General features: G+C 44.0%; 1 protein-coding gene across 3 annotated transcripts in view; it reads right to left on the bottom strand.

Moving 5' to 3' along the window:
• Positions 1–178: 178 nt before the first annotated feature.
• Positions 179–22,882, bottom strand: part of fancm (FA complementation group M) — a 69,088-nt gene continuing 46,384 nt past the window's right edge. For 2 of the 3 annotated variants that reach the window (XM_024429714.2, XM_024429716.2), the window contains exons 14-23: positions 17,628–19,518; positions 17,275–17,363; positions 15,179–15,250; positions 14,819–14,944; positions 14,430–14,595; positions 13,339–13,445; positions 11,992–12,675; positions 11,167–11,533; positions 9,387–9,678; positions 179–851 (exon numbers count right to left, since the gene is read on the bottom strand). In XM_024429714.2, the coding sequence (XP_024285482.1) occupies positions 722–851; positions 9,387–9,678; positions 11,167–11,533; positions 11,992–12,675; positions 13,339–13,445; positions 14,430–14,595; positions 14,819–14,944; positions 15,179–15,250; positions 17,275–17,363; positions 17,628–19,518 (3,924 nt within the window). In that variant the 3' untranslated portion in view covers positions 179–721. The remainder of the gene's footprint in view (positions 852–9,386; positions 9,679–11,166; positions 11,534–11,991; positions 12,676–13,338; positions 13,446–14,429; positions 14,596–14,818; positions 14,945–15,178; positions 15,251–17,274; positions 17,364–17,627; positions 19,519–22,882) is intronic. The other variant, XM_024429715.2, reaches the window with a different exon arrangement.

The raw sequence follows: 22,882 nt of genomic DNA, 5'->3' as shown, positions 1-22,882 counted from the left end.
TTATGTCTTCTTCATGTAATGAAAGGGTGAACCCTTGTGGTTCAGACAGACTAGTCTTGCCAGACTCAGCAATGCGAAGAGACTAGACAGACATTTTGTATTCTTGGGCGATAATATCTGTCAATGTGTTTTGACCGAATCAAATGACCGTAAACAAATAATAAACAAATACCTCTGATTTCATTGTGAATTTGATTTTGTTACAGAAAAATTGTGAATTTTTATTCCTCCAATCAAAACCTTATATTTGATCTCTTTACAAAATATGAACACAAAGATATTACTCCATTATTTGAACAGAAATTGTAATAACTGAAAATATTTGTTCAACAAAACAGAAATGCACTTATACATTTTACATAGGAGGGAGCGAGTACTTACAACTTGCATTCATCATACCGTACATTCACCTTAGTGTCCGTTGTCAAGTCTTATATCAAATGTGCAAGAAATACTCATTTTGTAATGGGGAACGAAGGTGAAGTCCAGGTAGACCATCCCTTATTCAGTATTCTTTATTCCATTTGGTGACTAATGAACACAATTCAAGGCCATGATGCCATTAGATGTCCTGTTTAAGAGCAAGATTGTAAATTGTCCTTGAGGCACAGATCTAGGATCGGTATACTCTCCCAAAATCCTAACCAGTAACCATTAGGAGGGAAAAGGGCCACCCTGACCTTAGATCAGTGTCAATGGAGATTTAAGCAGTGATGGCTGGTTAAAGGTTGTTCTTCCCGGGTGTGTTTGTAGTCATCAGGGTGGTGTCACAGGAGTAGCGTAGGCAGCGGTAGATCTCCTCGGCTCTGGGGCGGCTCACACACGCCCCCTTCTGTAGAGCCTCGATAGAGCTACAAGTAGAGGAGAGAAAGAGAGTGTTAATGCTACTGTAGCTAATTATTGTATTCTCTACTATATACACTACATGGCCATGAGTATGGTGGAAACCTGCTCGTTGAAAACCTCATTCCAAAATGGGCATAAATATGGAGTTGGTCAGCCCTTTGCTGCTATAACAGCCTCCACTCTCCTGGGAAGGCTTTCCACTAGATGTTTGAACATTGCTGCAGGGACCTGCTTCCATTCAGCCACAAAAGCCTTAGTAAAGTCAGGCACTGATGTTGGGTGATTTGGCCTGGCTCGCAGTTGGTGTTCCAATTCATCCAAAAGACAGTTGATGGGGTTAAGGTCAGAGCTCAGTGTAGGCCAGTCAAGTTCTTCCACACCGATCTCAACAAACCATTTCTGTACGGCCTTCGCTTTGTGCATTTTCATGCTGAAACAGATGGTTGGAAGCACAGAATTGTGTAGAATGTCATTGCATGCTCTAGCATTAAGATTTCCCTTCACTGGAACTAAGGGGTCTAGTCCGAAACATGAAAAACAGCCTCAGACCATTATATATCCACCAAACTTCTCACTATGCATTCGGCAAGTAGTGTTGTCCTGGCATCCGCCAAACCCAGATTCGACCGTCGGACGGCCAATTAGTGAAGCGTGATGAATCACTCCAGAGAACGCGTTTCAACTGCTCCAGAGTCTATTGGCGGAGAGCTTTACACCACTTCAGCCGATGCCTGGCATTGCACATGGTGATCTTAGGCTTGTGTGCGGCAGCTCGGCCATGGAAACCTACTTCATGAAGCTCCCAACAAACAGTTCTTGTGTGGACGTTGATTCCAGAGGCAGTTTAAACCATAGTGAGTGTTGCAACCAACAGACAAATTTTACGCACTACGTGCTTCAGCACTCTGTGGTCCCGTTCTGTGAGCTTGTGTGGCCTATCTTTTCGCGGCTGAGTCGTTGCTGCTCTTAGATGTTTCCACATCACAATGACAGAACTTTCAGTTGACCGGGGAATCTCTAGCAGGGCAGAAATTTGATGCACTGACTTGTTGGAAAGGGGGCATCTTATGACGGTGCCATGTTGAATGTCACTGAGCTCTTCAGTATGGGCCATTCTACTGCCAATGTTTCTCTATTGAGATTGCTTGGCTGTGTGCTCAATTTTATACACCTGTCAGCAACAGGTGTGGCTGAATCCACTCATTTGAAGGGGTGTCCACATACTTTTGGCCATGTAGTGTATCTGATGGTATCAAATATTGCTCATATATTGTTATTAAAGATTCTGCAGCACATTAAAGAGAAATTTCACAATTATTCAACTTCATCTCCAGCACCACCCCAACATACTGTATGTGAAAATGGCACATTTCTATGTTTTGTGGGGATAAAAACATTGAGAAAGATAATTGTTTCCAATGACATCGACCAATTAGTAGGCAATGCCCACTTACAATTGGTCAAAATCAGACGATGCACACCAATGATCTATCTTTTTTACGACAAAACATAGAAACGCACCATTTTCACATAAGTTGATGTTGGGGTGGTGCTGGAGATGATGAATATGAAGTTTCCCTTCTGAATGTTTATCATGTTGTAGGGGTTTTTCTACACCAGACTGAAGAAGACATTTCATTATCCACATATGCAACTGGTTGTATTTCTATAAATAAATGGGGCCAATGTGTGACATTGGGATGAACCAAAAAATTGTTTAAAACCAAAAATGATTTTTATGCAGTTCCACATGTGTACTTAGAGGAATATATGCAAATTGCCCATAACTACACCTATACAACATTGGCCTAGGACTATACTTCCTTTAAGTAGGTTTCATGCATACATTGACAAGTCAAATTCAAGGACTTTCAGGGACTTTTTCAAGCACATAATTGTAATTTTCAAGGACCTCAATGTTAAAAAAATTGTAGAACACCCCCAATATAGAACCACCCCCCCCCAAAAAATGGAACCAAAAGAAGTTGGAAATTACCACTAATAATAATGCATTTTTTGGGGCCTTGTCAATGCATTGACATTCCAATTATTAGTACATTCTAAAATATATGAGAATAATGAGGACTTGCCTGGATGCAAGCATGGTGATTTTTCTGTAGCCTTTGTGACCAACGCAGGCACACATTATAAAGACATGAATAGTGGTAACAATCTCACCATCCCAGTTTTTATAAATGAGAAAGCCCCCGCCAAAACAGGTCCCTTTTGTAATGGAAGGATTTGTATGTAAAGCCAAGTTGAAGCCATCATTAGATGTTAGTGCCCGCATTAGTGACAATGCCTGAGAAGCCAGTGTTTAGAGGATATATTGGCACCGATGTCGTTAGGCCCGAGACGAAGTCGAGGCTTCGAGGGCATTATCACTTTTAAAAAATGGGTTACCAACATATTCAAACAATGATTGACATATTTTCATTAAAAACATTATTTTGATGAATGTATTCATACTATTTCATATAGTCCCGACACAAATCTAGAGTTGCAACCCAAGCCGGCTGGTCATTCGTTTCAGTTCGGTTGCCAATGACGCGACCCAGTTGTTCAGTCTTTTTGTTCTGTATCTATGCTGGCAACGTTATCCATTGCTTGTTAGCTACTCAACTACGGCTAACTTACAACCAGAATAACAGCAAAGTAGCTGCATATATTTAAGCTTTTTTCTAGTGACATTTATTTGGATACATCCATAACAATGAGCTAATGAGGCGCAATTTCGCCCGTCATAGAAAATGTGCTCACTCGTCAGGACACTGTCGTTCAGAGGAGCTAGCCAACAACACAATCACTTCAAACCGGAGCTAGAAAGAATGCAAACTAGCTGCATTTAGTTTTGTTTGACATTTCTTTGTGTATACACAGTATATCCATAAAAATGATGCCAGCTGATTCATGACTTCGACTGGCTGAGAAAATCTCCCTGCCTTTCTGACACGTTCATTATCGAATTTGAATATTGAAACTATGCTGCAAATGTCAGAGAAACAGACAGACAGCAAGTTTTATACAAATCTCAGCTTTTGAAAACTAAATGTTAGTCTAAAAGAAATGTGACAATGTCTAGATGATTTTTATACTGGAGATCAAGTTTAGAAATTGCCTGGAGTGGATTGCGCAGTCAGATGGAAGAGTAAATAGGCATTTTAATATCAGAGAATTAGCGGTGGAAACCTGTGGAATAGACACCGGCTGCAATGCGGTTTTAACCAATCAGCATTCAGGATTAGACCCACTCGTTGTATAATTAAGCAATAACGCCCGAGGGGTTTGGCATATATGGCAAATATACAGTGCATTCCCCTTTTCCACATTGTTACATTACAGCCTTATTCTTAAATAGATTAAATTATGTATTTTCCTCATCAATCTACAAACAATACCCCATAATGACAAAGTGAAAAATGTATTTAAAATAAAAAACGTATTCACTTAAGTATTCAGACCCTTTGCTAGGAGATTATAAATTGAGCTCAGGTGCATCCTGTTTCCATTGTCATCCTTGAGATGTTTCTACAATTTGATTGGAGTCCACCTGTGGTATATTGAATTGATTGGACATGATTTGGAAAGGTGCACACCTGCCTATATAAAAGGTCCAACAGTTGACAATGCATGTCAGAGCAAAAACCAAGCCACGAGGTCGAAGGAATTGTCCGTAGAGCTCCCAGACAGGATTGTGTCGTGGCACAGATCTGGGGAAGGGTACCAAAAAAATGTATGCAGCATTGAAGGTCCCCAAGAACACAATGGCCTCCATCATTCTTAAATGGAAGAAGTTTGGAACCACCAAGACTCTTCCTAGAGCTGGCCGCCCGGCCAAACTGAGCAATCGGGGGAGAAGGGCCTTGGTCAGGAAGGTGACCTAGAACCCAATGGTCACTGACAGAGCTCTAGAGTTCCTCTGTGGAGATGAGAGAACCTTCCAGAAGGACAACCATCTCTGCAGCACTCCTCCAATCAGGCCTTTATGGTAGAGTGGCCAGACGGAAGCCACTCCTCAGTAAAAGGCACATGACAGCCCACTTGGAGTTTGCCAAAAGGCACCTTTTAATTTTATTTAAAAAAAAAAAAAATATATATATATATATATATCACATTTATTTAACCAGATAGGCCAGTTAAGAACAAGTTCTCATTTACAACTGTGACCTGGCCAAGATAAAGCAAAGCAGTGCGACAAAAACAACAGAGTTACACACAGAATAAACAAACGTACAGTCAATAACACAATAGAAAAATCTATATACAGTGTGTTCAAATGTAGAAGAGCAGCGAGGTAGGCAATAAATAGGCCATAGAGGCAAAATAATTACAATTTAGCATTAACACTGGAGTGATAGATGTGCAGATGATGATGTGCAAGTAGAGATCCTGGGGTGCAAAAGAGCAAGAGGGTAAGTAATAATATGGGGATGAGGTTGTTGGGTGTGCTATTTACAGATTGGCTGTGTACAGGTACAGCGTTCGGTAAGCTGCTCTGACAACTGATGCTTAAAGTTAGAGGGAGATAAAAGACTCCAGCTTCAGTGATTTTTGCAGTTTGTTCCAGTCATTGGCAGCAGAGAACTGGAAGGAAAGGCGGCCAAAGGGAGTGTTGGCTTTGGGGATGACCAGTGAAATATACCTCTACTTTGTGCATGACAAGTAATTTTTCCAACAATTGTTTACAGATTATTTCACTTAATCTCAATTCCAGTCAGTCAGAAGTTTACATACACTAAATTGACTGTGCCTTTAAACAGCGTGGGAAATTCCCGAAAATGATGTCACGGCTTTAGAAGCTGCTGATAGGCTAATTGACATCATTTGAGTCAATTGGAGGTGTGGATGTATTTCAAGGCCTACCTTCAAACCCAGTGCCTCTTGCTTGACATCATGGGAAAAATCAAAAGAAATCAGACAAAACCTCAGACAAAACAATTGTAGACCTCCACAAGTCTGGTTCATCCTTGGGAGCAATTTCCAAACGCCTGAAGGTACCAAGTTCAGCTGTACAAACAATAGTACGCAAGTATAGACACCATGGGACCACGCAGCCATCATACCGCTCAGGAAGGAGATGCGGTCTGTCTCCTAGAGATGAACGTACTTTGGTGCGAAAAGTGCAAATCAATCAGACAGCAAAGGACCTTGTGAAGATGCTGGAGGAAACAGGTACAAAAGTATCTATATCCACAGTAAAACGAGTCCGATATCGACACAACTTGAAAGGCCTCTCAGTAAGGAAGAAGCCACTGCTCCAAAATCCCCATAAAAAAGAGAGACTATGGTTTGCAACTGCACATGGGGACAAAGATCGTGCTTTTTTGGAGAAATGTCCTCTGGTCTGATGAAACAAAAATAGAGCTGTTTGGCCATAATTACCATCGTTACGTTTGGAGGAAAAAGGGGGAGGCTTGCAAGCCGAAGAACACCATCCCAACCGTGAAGCACAGGGGGTGGCGGCATCATGTTGTGGGGGTGCTTTGCTGCACTTCACAAAATAGATGGCCTCATGAGGAAGGAAATTTGAGGATATATTGAAGCAATCTCAAGACATCAGTCAGGAAGTTAAAGCTTGTTCACAAATGGGTCTGCCAAATGGACAATGACACCAAGAAAACTTCCAAAGTTATGTCAAAATGGCCAAAGGACAACAATGTCAAGGTATTGGAGGGGCCATCACAAAGCCCTGTCCTCAATCCTCAGATCTCAATCCTACAGAAAATTTGTGGGCAGAACTGAAAAAGCGTGTGCGAGCAAGGAGGCCTACAAACCTGGCTCAGTTACACCAGCTCTGTCAGGAGGAATGGGCCCATATTCACCCAACTTATTGTGGGAAGCTTGTGGAAGGCTACCCGAAACTATGACCTAAGTTAAACAATTTAAAGGCAATGCAACCAAATACTAATTGAGTGTATGTAAACTTCTGACCCACAGAAATAAATCACTCTACTATTATTCTGACATTTCACATTCTTAAAATGAAGTGGTGATCCTAACTGACCTAAGAAAGATCATTTTTACTAGGATTAAATGTCAGGAATTGTGAAAATCTGGAGTTCAAATGTATTTGGCTAAGGTGTATGTAAACTTCCGACTTCAACTGCATTTTCCAGCACTTGCGCTGTTGTTGCATCGCATGTGCTATCACAACAGCTGTTCCTCACTTGACTGTCATTCAGAAAATTCCTTCATGGATCAGATGATGTGTAATAATATCACAACATAATTAAACAGCTCCACACCAAATGCGCATCCAACGAGTATTATGCATAATTATTGAAGAGTCATGTTATTGACAGTATCAATTTAGGTTTTAAGTATCATAGTAAGGTGACTCTTTCGGGTTAGAAGCATTCGATTTTGCAATGGCATGCATTTATGTGCCCATAAAAACTGTTTTCATCCCGTAACATAAGGAGACACAAAATGTTACGTAGTTACACTGCATTTCCGAGATCTCTTTACAAAAAGCTGTCTGACAGCTAGAGCCAGGATTCAAGTTTTATTTAACTAGGCAAGTCAGTTAAGAACAAATTATTATTTACAATGACTGCCTACCCCTACCCCAAACTGCCTCTGGAAGCAATGTCAGCACAAAAACTGTTTGTCGGGAGCTTCATGAAATGGTTTTCTAAGATCACCATGAGCAATTTCAAACGTCGGCTAGAGTGGTGTAAAGCCCGCCGCCATTGGACTCTGGAGCAGTGGAAACGTGTTCTGGAGCAGTGGAAACGTGTTCTCTGGAGTGATGACTCACGCTTCACTATTTGGCAGTCTGACGGATGAATCTGGGTTTGGCGGATGCCAGGAGAACGCTACCTGCCCGAATGCATAGTGCCCACTGTAAAGTTTGGTGGAGGAGGAATAATGGTCCTTTCCTGTTTCAGCATGACAATGCCCCCATGCACAAAGGGAGGTCCATACAGAAATGGTGTCGAGATTGGTGTGGAAGAACTTGACTGGCCTGCGCAGACCCCTGACTTCAACCCCACTGAACACCTTTGGGATGAATTGGAACACCGACTGTGAGCTAGGCCTAATTGCCCAACATCAGTGGCCAACCTTACTAACACTCGTGTCTGAATGGAGGCAAGTCCCGGCAGCAATGTTCCATAATCTAGAGGAAAGCCTTCGCCGAAGAGTGGTAGCAGCAAAGGGGGACCAACTCCATATTAATGCCGAAGATTTTGGAATTAAATGTTCGACGAGTGTCCTCATACTTACAACAGAAAACCGAGGTAACAATGCTTAGAGAGATGACTAAGCTAAGGACCCTGGGACTAAACACCTCCCTCTGCAACTGGATCCTGGACTTCCTGACAGGCCACTCCCAGGTGGTAAGGGTAGGCAACAACACGTCTGCCACGCTGATTCTCAACACTGGGGCCCCTCAGGGGTGTGTACTCAGTCCCCTCCTGTACTCCCTGTTCACCCAGAACTGCGTGGCCAAACATGATTCCAACACCATCATTAAGTTTGCTGACGACACAACAGTGGTAGGCCCAATCCCCGACAATGATGAGACAGCCTATAGGGAGGTGGTCAGAGAACTGGCAGTGTTGTCCTGGCACCACAACCTCTCCCTCAACATGAGCAGGATAAAGGAGCTGATTGTGGACTACAGGAAAAGGCGAGCCGAACAGGCCCCCATTAACACCTGCAGTACTTGCTGTTTGGGGGTTTAGGCTGGGTTTCTGTACAGCACTTTGAGATATCAGCTGATGTACGAAGGGCTATATAAATAAATTTGATTTGAACATCGACAGGGCTGAAGTGGAGCGGGTCGAGAGTTTCAAGTTCCTTGGTGTCCACATCACTAACTAACTATCATGGTCCAAACACACCAAGACAGTCGTGAGGAGGGCATGACAAAACCTTTTCCCCTTAAGGAGACTGAAAAGACTTGGCATGGGTCCCCACATCCTCAAGAAGTTCTTCCTGCCATCCAGGACCTATATACTAGGCGGTGTCAGAGGAAAGCCCATAAAATTGTCAGAGGCTCCATTCACCCAAGTCATAGACTGTTTTCTCTGCTACCACACGGCAAGCAGTACCGGAGCGCCAAGTTTAGGCCCAAAAGGCTCCTTAACAGCTTCTACCCCCAAGCCATAAGACTGCTGAACAATTAATTAAATGGCCACCACTATTTACATTGACCCCCCCCATTTGTTTTGTACACTGCTGTTACTCACTGTTTATTATCTATGCATAGTCACACCACCCCTACCTACATGTACAAATTACCTCAACTAACTTGCACTGACTCTGTACCGGTACCCCCTGTATATAGCCTTGTTATTGTTATGTTACTTTAGTTTATTTGGTAAATATTTTCTTAACTCTTCTTGAACGGCACTATTGGTTAAGGGCTTGTAAGTAAGCATTTCACCGTAAGATCTACCTACACTTGTTGTATTCGGCGCATGACAAATAAAGTTTGATTTGATAACAGAGGTAATGCTGACACAATAACAGAGATGCTAACAGAGCTAATAATGCTAACAGTGATGCTAACAATAGCAGTTTATTTCCCCTACCTGTTGACCAGTTGGCCCACCGATCTGAAGCTGTGGCTCATGTTGAGGGCGTTGACATAGCTGACACAGGGCAGCGTTCGGTAGAAGAGTAGCGCCTGCTGCCGGTGACCTTTGACCTCTAAGGGCACGCTAATAGCCTGGCCCTTCCTCTGCTCCACTCGGGCCAGTTCAGCCAGTAGGGTGGCGCTCTCCTCAGGCCCCCTACTCACCAGGAGTCGGACGCCTGCCCTCACCAAGCTGGCCAGTGTGCTGTCATAGTAGCGTGTAGGTTGGAAAGGACGGGAAGCTTCACCTATGGGAAGAAGGCAAGGAAAATGTACAAAATATGAAGAATAACGAACGGTAGAGCAACTTTCCAAAAATGTTTGTCTGATGATAGAAAGGCAATGCTGAACCCTTTAAATACTGTCATGTGGGATCTTTCTGGTTATTGTGTTACAATCAATATTTTATCAAACTTCCATATACATTCTGTCATCGCTAGACACACTTGATATATCTTGCCCTCCTGTCCGCGTCATTAAAAGTTGGGCACGCAGTTCGGAATCAGAAAGCTCTTTGTTTACCTAGCAGTGAGTGGATATGTTTACATGTAACTTCAAACGCAGCTCATGCAAGTTAACAAACATTGCAGATGTCATCAGAGGATTGATTACCTAGCAAGCTAACGAGGCAAGGTAAAATATCACAAATAGAGCTAGATCAAGCCAGAAGAATAATATACTTGTTGAACATACTGTAGCTATAGCCATCAGTCCTGCATGTTTTCATGGTCATCACTCATTGTTAAAGAGTGACTGCCCTTAAAAAACATATTCTTGTTTTGAAAATGGCCTGCGTGGCATTGATAAGACTTAGAAACATATATTCTAGTGTCAAAATTTACTACAAAGTGTAAATAGGTTAATTTTGGTCATAAAGTCTGTCTCGTCCAAAACTGAGGTTTGCGAGATGATGAAACAAATGGTATGTCATGGAATGAAGGATACCGTAACAGTTTTCCATGGGTTGGCAGTACCCACGTAATCATAAATTCAGAGTGCAGGTACACGCGACCCAATCATTAACGCCCATGATCAATTAGCTTTGACATTCAATATCCAAATGGGTCTAGTTAGGGACCATCAGTAAATTCAACAATATTTTAAATGGTCAATTGCTCCAAACCTCAAACCAACTATAAATTGTAGAAATTCATATACAAATATTGAAAGCATTTAATGAGACAACTAAAAGATGTGCAAGATGGAAATATTGTCCCATTTACATTGTGTAATTTATTGACAGTCCCCAAGTATTCCCAGAGATGGGCTATCCAAAGTCAAACCAGCTTTGTCATGGTCGCACACCAGCCGGCTGAAGCTAATTGGCGAAATAATTTGTCTAACTCTTCCTACCTGCGAACACACACAAGAGACACCCACATCAAACCAACTCACTTTTGAATTAGGCCGCTAACATTTCTTAATGAACCGAATCTAAAACGAGGCCAAATAAGGAAGTGCAGTTGCCCTTTAAGTTTGTCAAGGTCCCGACTTTAGCGTTAGCTATCCCACTTCAAGAGCTTTTTGGTGCTGGTGCATCATTTCGAATGTGACATTTGCTTGTGGAATGGATCCAAATGAAAACACAGCAAGCTGGGCGAGCCAAATCAAGTGGCTTCTGTCACAATCAAACAAAAGTGACGTGACAAGCATAATGTAGAAAATCAGGAAGTGACCCCACAGGAAGTATCCCAGTCAACAGGTCTGTCAAAAAGTGAGTGCGTGCCCTCCCTCACTTGGTTTGGTGCGGTCCTTCTCTACGATGAGACAGACCCGCTCAAATAGGCTCTGCAAACTGGTCACCCTCTCCACAAGCCGTTTGCGGTTCGGCATCCCGGCCAACTCCGACTGGCACTGCCTCTCGACCGCCATGCGGTTACTGACCACGAAGTCGCAGCCGTCCAGCGAGCACACGTGGGCCGCGACAGCGCAACGCTGGCGCAGGCTGGAGACCACATCCACGCAGGCTGTGATACAGCGGCTGTCCACCAGTACAGCGACAAGGCCCGATGGGTTCGATGACGAGGCAGGGGGCTTGCTTAGAGTGGCGGCCTGACCGAAGGAGCTCTGGACGTGGGGTGCTGAGGACGTGGAGGAGGTAGCCTGGGGAAAGACACAACATAGACATTTAGGTAGAATCCAGATTCCCGGAAGATTCTATTTCATTCTTTTATTGTAGGAAAAGTTTGGCCTAGAAGGATGAAAATAGGTAGAACAGTTGTTGTTTGTGCTCTGTACGGATTCAAACATCTGTTATTTACAGTAACTAAATATCCATTGGTACATGACGCTAGGTGAATCTATTACAGTTTACTAACATAGTACATAGATTAGCATCTAACATATCTGTGTGACCTATATGGCTGTGTATACACGGGCAGCCCAATCAGATTTTCTCACTAATTGGTCTTTCGACCAATCAGGACAGCGCTGTAAAAGAGTGGATGTGATTGGTCAAAAGACAAATTAGTGGGAAAAAAATAGCAGAATTGAGCTGCCTGTGTAAACACAACCTATTTGGCCTATATCATGTGGCCCATATCAGTACATTACCACATTACCTGTGGCTGTTTACTTGAGAGCAACAGAGACTCCGAATGCTCAAAGTCCAGCTCCTCAGACAGGAGGGCCTGCTGATGGAGCCTCTGGCGACACCTCTCTTCTTGCTGCTCCTCTCTAGGTCCCCTCACGGAGCTCACTGAGGAGGTCCTGCTGGTTCCACTTGGGGCGCTAGGCTCCATCACAGAGTTCATAGAGGAGGACCTGGCTCCACTGAGGACTCTAGGCCCCACCACACAGCTCGCTGTGGAGGCTCTGGTGGATCCACCAGGGGGCACCTGCTGCCGTGGAGCTTTAAACACCCAGTCATTCTGTTGCTGTAACTCAGTTAGCCTGCAGATGGCAGCAACACCTTCAGCTTTCACACTATTTCTACTTTTCTCCACTTCTTCTTCCGAGCTGGAGTCCACCAAATGCACTATGCGGGAGCGCTTGTTTTTCCCAGCAGGATTAGGTTGAGGGTCAGCAGCCCTCTTGTCCAGAGTGGCAGGCCCGCTCCCAGCCTGAGCCCTGATGTTTCGGATCAGCGCCTTGCGTCTGGTGGGGTACTGCCTCCTCCCCTCCACGAAGGAGTCCTCGTAGATAAGTTCCAATGGGACCTCCTCATCCTCCTCGCCGAGCTCTTCCTCATCACTGCCCCTCACCACAAAGCTGTCCTCCGCATATGTCTCGTCCAGCTCAGGCACCTATGGACAGTTTGGAGAGAAGCTTAAGCAAAACATTATAAAGTGATTGAATCGGCTAAATCAAATTCTACTGCTTGCTGTGGAAAATACTTCCATGTAGTCATGGCTCTATGTAGTACTGTGTGCCTCCCCATAGTCTGTTCTGGACTTGGGGACTGTGAAGAGACCTCTTGTGGCATGTCTTGTGGGGTATGCATGGGTGTCTGATCTGTGTGCCAGTAGTTTAGACAGACAGCTCGGTGCATTCAACATGTCAATACCTCTCATAAATAAAAGTAGTGATGAAGTCAATCTCTCCTCCACTTTCAGCCAGGAGAGATTGCCATGCATATTATTAATATTAGCTCACTGTGTACATCCAAGGGCCAGCTGTCCTGCCCTGTTCTGAGCCAATTGCATTTTTTTTTTTACTCCAAGCAGTTTAGTCATCTCAACTTGCTCAATTTCCACATCATTTATTACAAGGTTTAGTAGAGGTTTAGTTAGTTTTGTTTAGTGAGTGAAAAAGGTACAGTTGATTAAAAATCATAGAATAAAACTCTAAGGGACAGTTTCCCAAACACAGCCAAGTCCTAGACTAAAAATCATGTTCAATGGACTAACCTCTGTCTGGGAAACCAGCCCTAAGATTAATAGACACCAAAGAAATCCTGATAATCCTACCTGAGAGAAGATGTCCATGTTGTGGTTTAGCTTGTAGATCATTTTGAACTTGCCAGCCACAGCAGGGCTTCTCACTGACTTTAGGTAAACCCCCTGCATCTCAGAATCTGTCCCACAGGGAGATACAATGAGAGAGAGAGAGATGTACAGAGAGAGAGAGAGAGAGAGAGAGATGTACAGAGAGAGAGATGTACAGAGAGAGAGAGAGAGAGAGAGAGAGATGTACAGAGAGAGATGTACAGAGAGAGAGAGATGTACAGAGAGAGAGAGAGAGAGATGTACAGAGAGATGTACAGAGAGATGTACAGAGAGAGAGAGAGAGAGAGAGAGATGTACAGAGAGAGAGAGAGAGATGTACAGAGAGAGAGAGAGAGATGTACAGAGAGAGAGAGAGAGAGATGTACAGAGAGAGAGAGAGAGAGATGTACAGAGAGAGAGAGAGAGAGAGAGAGAGATGTACAGAGAGAGAGAGATATACAGAGAGAGAGAGAGAGAGCGAGAGAGAGAGATGTACAGAGAGAGAGAGAGAGAGAGAGAGAGAGATGTACAGAGAGAGAGAGAGAGAGAGAGAGAGAGATGTACAGAGAGAGAGAGAGAGAGAGAGAGAGAGATGTACAGAGAGAGAGAGAGAGAGATGTACAGAGAGAGAGAGAGAGAGAGAGAGAGAGATGTACAGAGAGAGAGAGAGAGAGAGAGAGAGAGATGTACAGAGAGAGAGAGAGATGAGAGAGAGAGAGAGAGAGAGATATACAGAGAGAGAGCAAGAGAGAGAGAGAGAGCGAGAGAGAGCGAGAGAGGGAGAGCGAGAGAGAGAGAGAGCGAGAGAGTGTGTGTGTTGGGTCATGTTAGGGCACTCCGAAACAAAACAATACATAGTGCAACAGAAAATGAAAGTGAGCGATTCTTAGTTATCTCCCCATTTTAGAAACGCTTTATTCTATTTCATGCCCAGTGAGTGAACTGTATAATAGGTGACTACCCGTATAACAACTGTATAACATAACAAGAGACTTTGGGTCCATGAAAAGCGCTGTATAAAACCCATGTTGTTGTTGTTGTTATTATTCTTCTTATTATATTTGACCCCTCACCGTTGATTCCCTGGGAGCACTGGGTGTTGCTCACAACGAAGCCCTCCAGTGAGCGGTTCTGCTCTTCACCATCCTCTTCGTCAGATGACACCTCCCCCCCCTCGGACAGCGCCGCCTCCTCGTCCAGAAAGTGACGGGCTCCTCGGTGGTGGTGCTGCACGGCCTGCTGGGAAGGAAATGTTGATTCGAAGGAGTAGATTACTGTATTGTCCAACGTACATATGATCAACAAAAATGTCTTCTGCTTTATACCAAACCCTCCAAAAGACACAGAGGTTGGAGCAATTCGTCAACAAACAGAGAAGGTAGCTGAACAACAACACACTTAAAATGACCCTGGGCTACTGACCAGCACGTCTCATGTGAGATGTATTTGACACCTGACTGACCTTAGCTTTCCCATGCGACGCGGATGGTTTCACAGCCACACGGGGGGGCGCTCTTGGCTGTCGAACAGAGGTATTCTGGAAGTCATCGTCAGACATCGCCTCCCCCTCCCCCTCGCTCTCATCTGACTGGAAAAGAGGTTTTAAAGGACATGGTCAAAGCCATATTAACTTTATTATGACGGTCAGAAAAAATAAAAAGTGTTCAACATTCATTGTAATCCACAAGTATTTACTTGATGCTAGCTTGTACTGAAATAAGTAAAAGATAATTGAGAGGAAGAGAACCAGACACACAAGCGGCTAGAAGCGACGAGTTTGATAACGATACTTTAGTGATAGTGGTTGTAGTAATTATCTTACAATGCGTGCCACCGCATGCTTTGCCTTCCTGGTCACTTGTAAAGGAGAATCCACATCACTGAGAAGCATTGACTGAGAGAGGAAATATAACAAACAATGGATAAACAGAATCATCAATCATCAGAATCATTTGAATATATATATTTTTTCATCTCTCAAACAAATAACTTTTTTTCCCCAGACACTTCTGCATTTGTATCATTGATATTCTACATAAGACGCAAAGTGTAAATCTTTAGTTTAGAAGCCCACGTGACTATTCTGACCCACTTATGCTTTCTGCGGGCTTTCTTTATCTCTGGAAAGGCCATGTATGCAACTCTGTGGTGAATAGTCTTGTATTGTCAAAACCAGAGTTGTCTCAGAGAAAACAGATGCTTTCCTAAAAGAGGCCAGTCTGAATGGAGAAATTGAAACAAAATAGATCTTGCAAAAGCAGTCTGCGAGCCTGTTGCCATGCCGACAACAGACAGACTATGCTTAAAGGCTTATATAGAGAAGTGAGATACATCAGACCTCTCAATATTCCGACGAAGTATGGTATCATTACTATTATATTGAGCACTTCTTAAAATTGGGCACATATGCTCTACAGCCATGGCAAACAAAGTGTGGAAAAGATAAGAGGACGGAAATTTGACATGGCAGATAATAGATAATAGAAATGGATGATTGTACAGTTTTGATGGTAGTGCACTACTACTGAACAAAAATATAAACGCAACATGCAACCATTTCAATGATTTTTACTGAGTTACAGTTCCATATAAGGAAATCAGTCAATTGAAATAAATTCATTAGGCCCTAATCTATGAATTTCACATGAATGGAAATATCGATATGCATCTGTTGGTCAGATACCTTAGGTAAAAAAGGTAGGGGTGTGAATCAGAAAACCAGTCAGTATCTGGTGTGACCATTTGCTTCATGCAGCGTGACACATTTCCTTTGCATAGAGTTGATCAGGCTGTTGATTGTGGCCTGTGGAATGTTGTCCCACTCTTCAATGGCTGTGCAAAGTTGCTGGATATTGGCGGGAACTGGAACACACCGTTGTACACGTCGATCCAGAGCATCCCAAACATGCTCAATGGGTGACGTGTTTGGTGAGTATGCAGGCCATGGAAGAACTGGGATATTTTCAACTTCCAGGAATTGTGTACAGATCCTTGTGATATGGGGCCGTGCAATATCATGCTGAAACGTGGTGATGGCAGTGGATGACTGGCACAACAATGGGCCTAAGGATCTCCTCACAGTATCACTGTGCATTCTAATTACCATCAATAAAATGCATTTGTGTTCGTTGTCAGTTACTTATGCCTGCCCATACCATAACCCCACCACCACCATGGGGCACTCTATTCACAACATTGACTACAGCCCACTGAAGTCGTTTACGACGCTGAACTGCAATCAGGTCAATACCTTGGTGAGGATGACGAGCGCGCAGATGAGCTTCCCTGGGAGCGGTCCGGGTGGCTGGTCTCAGGCAATCCCGCATGTAAAGAAGCCGGATGAGGGGGTCCTGGGCTGGTGTGGTTACACGTGGTCTACGTTTGGTGAGGCCGGTTGAACGTTTTGCCAAATTCTCTAAAACAGTAAGCATGCCAATTGCACGCTCCCTCAAAACTTGAGACATCTGTGGCATTGTGTTGTGTGACAAAACTGCACGTTTTAGAGTGGCCTTTTATTGTCCCCAGCACAAGGTGCACCTGTGTACTGGTCATGCTGTTTAACCCGCTTCTTAATATGCCACACCTGTCAGGTGTATTAATTATCTTGGCACAGGAGAAATGCTCACCAACAGAGATGTAAACACATTTGGGAACAACATTTGAGATAAATAAGCTCTTTGTGGATATTGGAAACTTCTGAGACCAACACTTTACATGTTACGTTTATATTGTTGTTCAGTATACGTAAGTTAGAAAAATAAACATTAACACCACGACATGACTAGAATTAGAGTCCTAGTGCAAGTGTTCACCAGACCTACATTTGGTGGTTGTGTTTAACAGAATGAAGATGCATTACTGAAGGCTTACTATATAGTCCTTGACACACAGGGGGGAAAGTAGCTAATTGGGACTTACCACGGGAGAAGACAAGGGGTTCGCCTTGACATGATGATGAACCCGCTTACGGGTGATAACCTCCTCCTCACTGTCACTGGTGCACAGGCCTGCGGCGGGGGACAACAAATCATAATGCACATGCCCGAAGAGCTTACCCACTCACAGGCACAAACAGTCAATGCAAAGGAGTACCAATCTGACCTATAGGTCATGATGCGCTACCTTGATGAGATGTGTTGATCAGATTGTAAGAACACCTGCTAAATTCTCAACCAGGTATACATATTAACAAGGTGGCTTAGTTGTTTGTGAATGGGAAACTAGGGGACACAATGAAATTAAGCACCTGCAATAGTTGGGAGTGAACTAACCTGGATGAGGGGGGTCCAAGATGGATTTGTGAGACAAACTGTGTCCCATCTCTATTGAACCATTTCCTGGGTCCCCCGCCTGAGCTTTGAGAGTCTGGGCATTCTGTAAGGTCCCCTGGCATTTCCTCTTTAAGAATGAGAACGAAGTGGATGGGGTGGTGGAAGGACCAGGCAGGAGAACTCGCCTCGGTCCTAATGTGGGGATTGGTGAGAACAGAGCTCCGCTCTTGGAGGTCAGAGGAGAGGTCTGAGGCGAAGCCAGAGCAGAGGTGTCTGCCCTCTTCCTTCCCAGACAGGCTGCCAGGGGTGTGGACACGCTCTTCCTATGGAAACTAAAGGGGGGAGTGGATGAGCCAGAGATTTTTGGCTCATTCACTGTGGAGGAAAGGGGTGCTTCCTGTTTTTTGGACCCAGGGGGTGAAGGTTTTGAGGGGAACGGACTAGGAGCAGCCTCTGTGTCCCCTTCATCCTCCTCCCAGTCCAAGTCAAAGTTGACAGAGAACAAATCCTGAGAACAGACAAAGTTCTCAAAGTCCTGAGCAGGTTCCTGCTGCGCTACAGGAGAAGCATGGCTACGACTAGGTTTGACCTGATACACCATCTTTGTTTCTGTCACACTTTTACTTGACCCTATTAACCATTCCCTCTCCGGAGCCTTCAGGGGGCTAGGTATTCGGATACTGACGTTCTCTGGCGTAGGGATGTCCGGAATGGTCATCTGGAGGAAGGTGCCGTCATCTCCAAACAGGTCCATGCTCTCATCCAGGTTGGTTTTAGAGTGCTGGGCTTTAGGCTGAGTGGGATGACATGGTGGCTTGAAGTCCGCTTTATCATCCATATCATCCTCCTTTATGTCATTGCTGTCATCCTCGAAGACCTCATCCCAGCTAGGGCTGCCAAGGGCACTTTCCCTACCCATGCTTTCTGCTGGCACAGTAATGGGTGATGAAGGGGAGTGCTGCTGTTGAGGTGGTTCGCAATGGCTTTCACAGTCTAGAGAACCAACGTCTAAATCAACATTGGGAGATTGAGAAGCAGGATCGGCAAAGTCCTCATCCACTTCCAGGGAGAAATTCACGTGGAATGTCTGACCTACATCCAGGAGTTCATCCAGAGGTTCAACCGGAAGTGTATGTGAACAGTCCTTGGTGGTGAAGGGGGTGGGCCCAGGGTCAAACTGAGGGCTGTCCAGGTCAAAGTGCAAAGCTGGAGGAGACCTAGACAGAAGCTCTGTCACGTTGACTAGAATGACCCTCAAGCTCTCTAACTTCTGTCTCAGGGGCTGCAACTTGGGGACAGCAGCATCCCATTTGGGCAAGTAAAACAAAGCCTCCAGTTCAGAATCTTCATCTGACTTGGGTTCACGGTCTGCAATTGAGGTCAACTGATTGAGGTCAATCTGTTCTACAGCAGCAATGCAGTTCACTGATTCGCTCTCCAAATCCCTTGGAGAATTGACCTCTGAACTTTCACTCTCGTTGTTGAGTATGATACAGTCAAAATCCATGTCCATGATTGGCTGGTCACCCGTGGAGGAGAGTGGCCAGAGGCCTGGGTGATCTCTGAGGTCATGAGTCACCTCCTTGTGACATTCTGAAGGGACTCTGTTCTTTATCAGGGTCCATGGAGAGACTAAGGTTGTCTCTGCTTTAGAAATGCTTTCCCTCTGAACTTCCTTTTTGAGTTCTACACGGTCTAGGTCAGCTGAGGAAAGGCAGGAAGTCTTCTGCTTGTGGCTCAGGTTGGCCATTTTGGTTCTGGATTTTGTCATTTTTCCCTCTTTCTGCTTCTTTCCTTTGGTGGACTTTTCCTGCTGTGCTTCCTCCGTGAGGCCTATGACATCTGCTTTGTGGAGGTGGGGCAGCAGCTCCAACTCATATCTGCTTTCACCCTGTCAGATAAAACAAACACGACAATGAATTTAACTACAAAACTTTTTTCTTATTTAAAAAAATGAAAAAAAGTTTGGTTGAAGCCTGGCAAATTTCATCAGATTGTATCATAACGCAAGTTACAGATTTAATACTTCCCTGGTACGACACACAGAGTTGACTGGTTATATAAACAACAAGACATTTGACACAGTGCCTTTAGAAAGTAATCATATCCCTAGACTTATTCCACATGTTGTGTTACAGCCGGAATTCAAATCCAAGTGAAAACATGTTATCAGTATTCCGTAGGCTACGTCTTCATTCAGCGGATATGAGAAGTAGCATTAGGTTTAATGCTTAAACAAGCCTGATGTTTTATGTTGTGTACAGTGCCTTCAGAAAGCATTATTACCCTTGGACTTATTCCACATTGTTGTGGCAGCTTGAATTCAAAATGGATTAAATCACTCATCTACACACAAGTTTTAGCAAATGTATTGAAAATTAAAACACAGAAATAGTATTCACACCCCTTTTACTATGTAAAAGCACCTTTGGCAGCGGTTACGGCTGTGAGTGTTTCTGGTTAAGTCTAAGAGCTTTGCACACCTGGATTGTGCAAAATGTCCCATTATTTTCAGAATTCTTCAAGCTGTCAAATTGGTTGACAACCATTTTCAGGTCTTGCCATAAATCTGAAAGTGTATGTCAAAACTGTAACTCGGCCACTCCGGAAAATTCACTATGTTCTTGGTAAGCAACTCCAGTGTATATTTGGCCTTGTATGTAAGGTTATTGTCATACTCAAAGGTCAATTGATCTCCCAGTGTCTGGTGGAAAGTAGACTGAACCAGGTTTTCCTCTAGGATTTTGCCTTTGTTTAGCTCCATTCCATTAATTTTATTATCATGAAAAACTCAACAATTCTTAACAAATAACAACTCTTAACAATCACAAGCATACCCCTAACATGATATAGCCAGCACTAAGCTGTAATGTGTTATGTTTAATGCAAATCCAATACACTTTGTATTCAGGATCTTTTGCAGTATTGCTTTAGTGCCTTGTTGCAAACAGGATACATGTTTTTTTTCACTCTATCAATTAGGTTAGTATGGTGGAGTTAACTGAAATGTTGTTGATCCATCCTCAGTTTTCTCCCATCACAGCAATTAAACTCTAACAGTTTTTTAAGTCACCATTGGCCTCATGGTGAAATCCCTGAATGGTTTCCTTCCTCTCCGGCAACGGAGTTAGGAGGACGCCTGTATCTTTACAGTGACTGGATGTATTGATACACCATCCAAAGTGTAATTTGGAACCACCATGCTCAAAGGGTTATTTTTACCTCCCTCATTGTGGTACCCTTCCTGCAGGCTCATCCTGACATGACCCTTCAGCATGACAATGCGACCAGCCATACTGCTCGTTCTGTGCGTGATCTCCTGCAAGACAGGAATGTCAGTGTTCTGCCATGGCCAGCGAAGAGCCTGGATCTCAATCCCATTGAGCACGTCTGGGACCTGTTGGATCGGAGGGTGAGGGCTAGGGCCATTCCCCACAGAAATGTCTGGGAACTTGCAGGTGCCTTGGTGGAAGAGTGGGGTAACATCTCACAGCAAGAACTGGCAAATCTGATGCAGTCCATGAGGAGGAGATGCGCTGCAGTACTTAATGCAGCTGGTGGCCACACCAGATACTGACTGTTCCTTTTGAGTTTGACCCCCCTTTGTTCAGGGACACATTATTCCATTTCTTTTAGTCACGTCTGTGGAACTTGTTCAGTTTATGTCTCAGTTGTTGAATCTTGTTATGTTCATACAAATATTTACACATGTTAATTTTGCTAAAAATAAACATAGTTGACAGTGAGAGGACGTTTCTTTTTTGCTGAGTTTATTTAATCCATTTTAAATTCAGGCAGTAACACAACAAGATGTGGAAAAAGTCATGGGGTGTGAATACTTTCTGAAGGCACTGTATCTGACCTGCAAGTGATCCCGACACAGTGAGCCTAAAGTGGACTAGCGGGAGCACAACAGAACTCGACGCCAGAAACCGAGGTGTAAGAGAAAGATGGGGTGTAAAGTTATGCCGGCATTTCAGCGAGGGTACGATTTAAGATAATAAAAATCTCAAATCACATTTTATTTGTCACATGCGCCGAATACAACAGGTGTAGACTATCATGAAATGCTTACTTACGAGCCCTTTCCCAACAATGTAGAGTTAAAAAGTTAAACAATTATAATAAAACATTTGACAAAAAAGGAAATGGTAACAATAAAATAACAATAAAGAGGATATATACAAGGATTACCGGTCAAGTCAATGTGCAGGGGTACGAGGTTGAGGTAATTATGTACATGTACTCTCGTTAGGGGTAAAAGTGACTAGTCAATCAGGATAGATGATATACAGAGTAGCAACAGTGCATGTGAAGAGTGAAAGTGTGCGTGTGTTTATGAGCGTATGTAGTGTGTGTGTGTGTGTATTGGAGTGTCAGTGTAGTGTATGTGAGTGTGTGGGTAGAGTCCTGTGAGTGTGCATAGAAACAGTGCAAGAGAGTCACTGCAAAATAAAGGGGGATCAACACGTATTCCAGGTAGCCATTATAGTAATCATTAACTGTTCAGCAGTCTTATGGCTTGGGGGGTAGAAACTGTTCATGAGCCAGATTTGGTGCTCCGGTACCACTTGCCGTGTGGTAGCAGAGAAAACAATCTATGGCTTGGGTGGATGTAGTCTGACAATTTAGGACCTTCCTCTGACACCGCATGGTATAGAGGCCCAGGGTGCCTGGGATGATGGTGGTGATGTGAGCCATGACCAGCCTTTCAAAGCATTTGACGGCTACAGATGTGAGTGCTACGGGGCGATAGACATTTAGATGGTCCCTGTGCCCAAGAACTCCAAGGTAAACTATTGTGTAATTTGTTTGAAACATGTCGGTATTACAGACTGGGTCAGGGAGAGGTTGAAAATGTCAGTGAAGACACTTGCAAGCTGGTCAGCGCATGCTTTGAGTACGCGTCCTGGTAATCCATCTGGCCCTGCGGCCTTGTGAATGTTAACCTCACATCGGCTACGGACAGCGTGATCACACAGTCGTCCGGAGAAGCTGGTGCTCTCATGCATGGTTCAGTGTTGCTTGCCTTGAAGCGAGCATAGAAGGCATTTAGCTCGTCTGGTAGGCTCGCTTCACTGGGAAGCTTGGAGCTGGATTTCCCTTTGTAATCTGTGATAGTTTGCACGCCCTGCCACATCCGACGAGTGTCAGAGTTGGAGTAGGCTTAGTCCTGTATTGAAGCTCTGCCATGTTTGATGGTTCGTTGGAGGGTGTAGTGGATAAGCGTCTGGATTAGTGTTCCGCTCCTTGAA

This window comes from Oncorhynchus tshawytscha, linkage group LG08 (assembly GCF_018296145.1).
Source record: "Oncorhynchus tshawytscha isolate Ot180627B linkage group LG08, Otsh_v2.0, whole genome shotgun sequence".
Taxonomy (NCBI): Eukaryota; Metazoa; Chordata; class Actinopteri; order Salmoniformes; family Salmonidae; genus Oncorhynchus; species Oncorhynchus tshawytscha.
The sequence above is the reverse complement of the archived record's forward strand: the minus strand, read 5'-3'. Positions and strand labels throughout refer to the sequence as shown.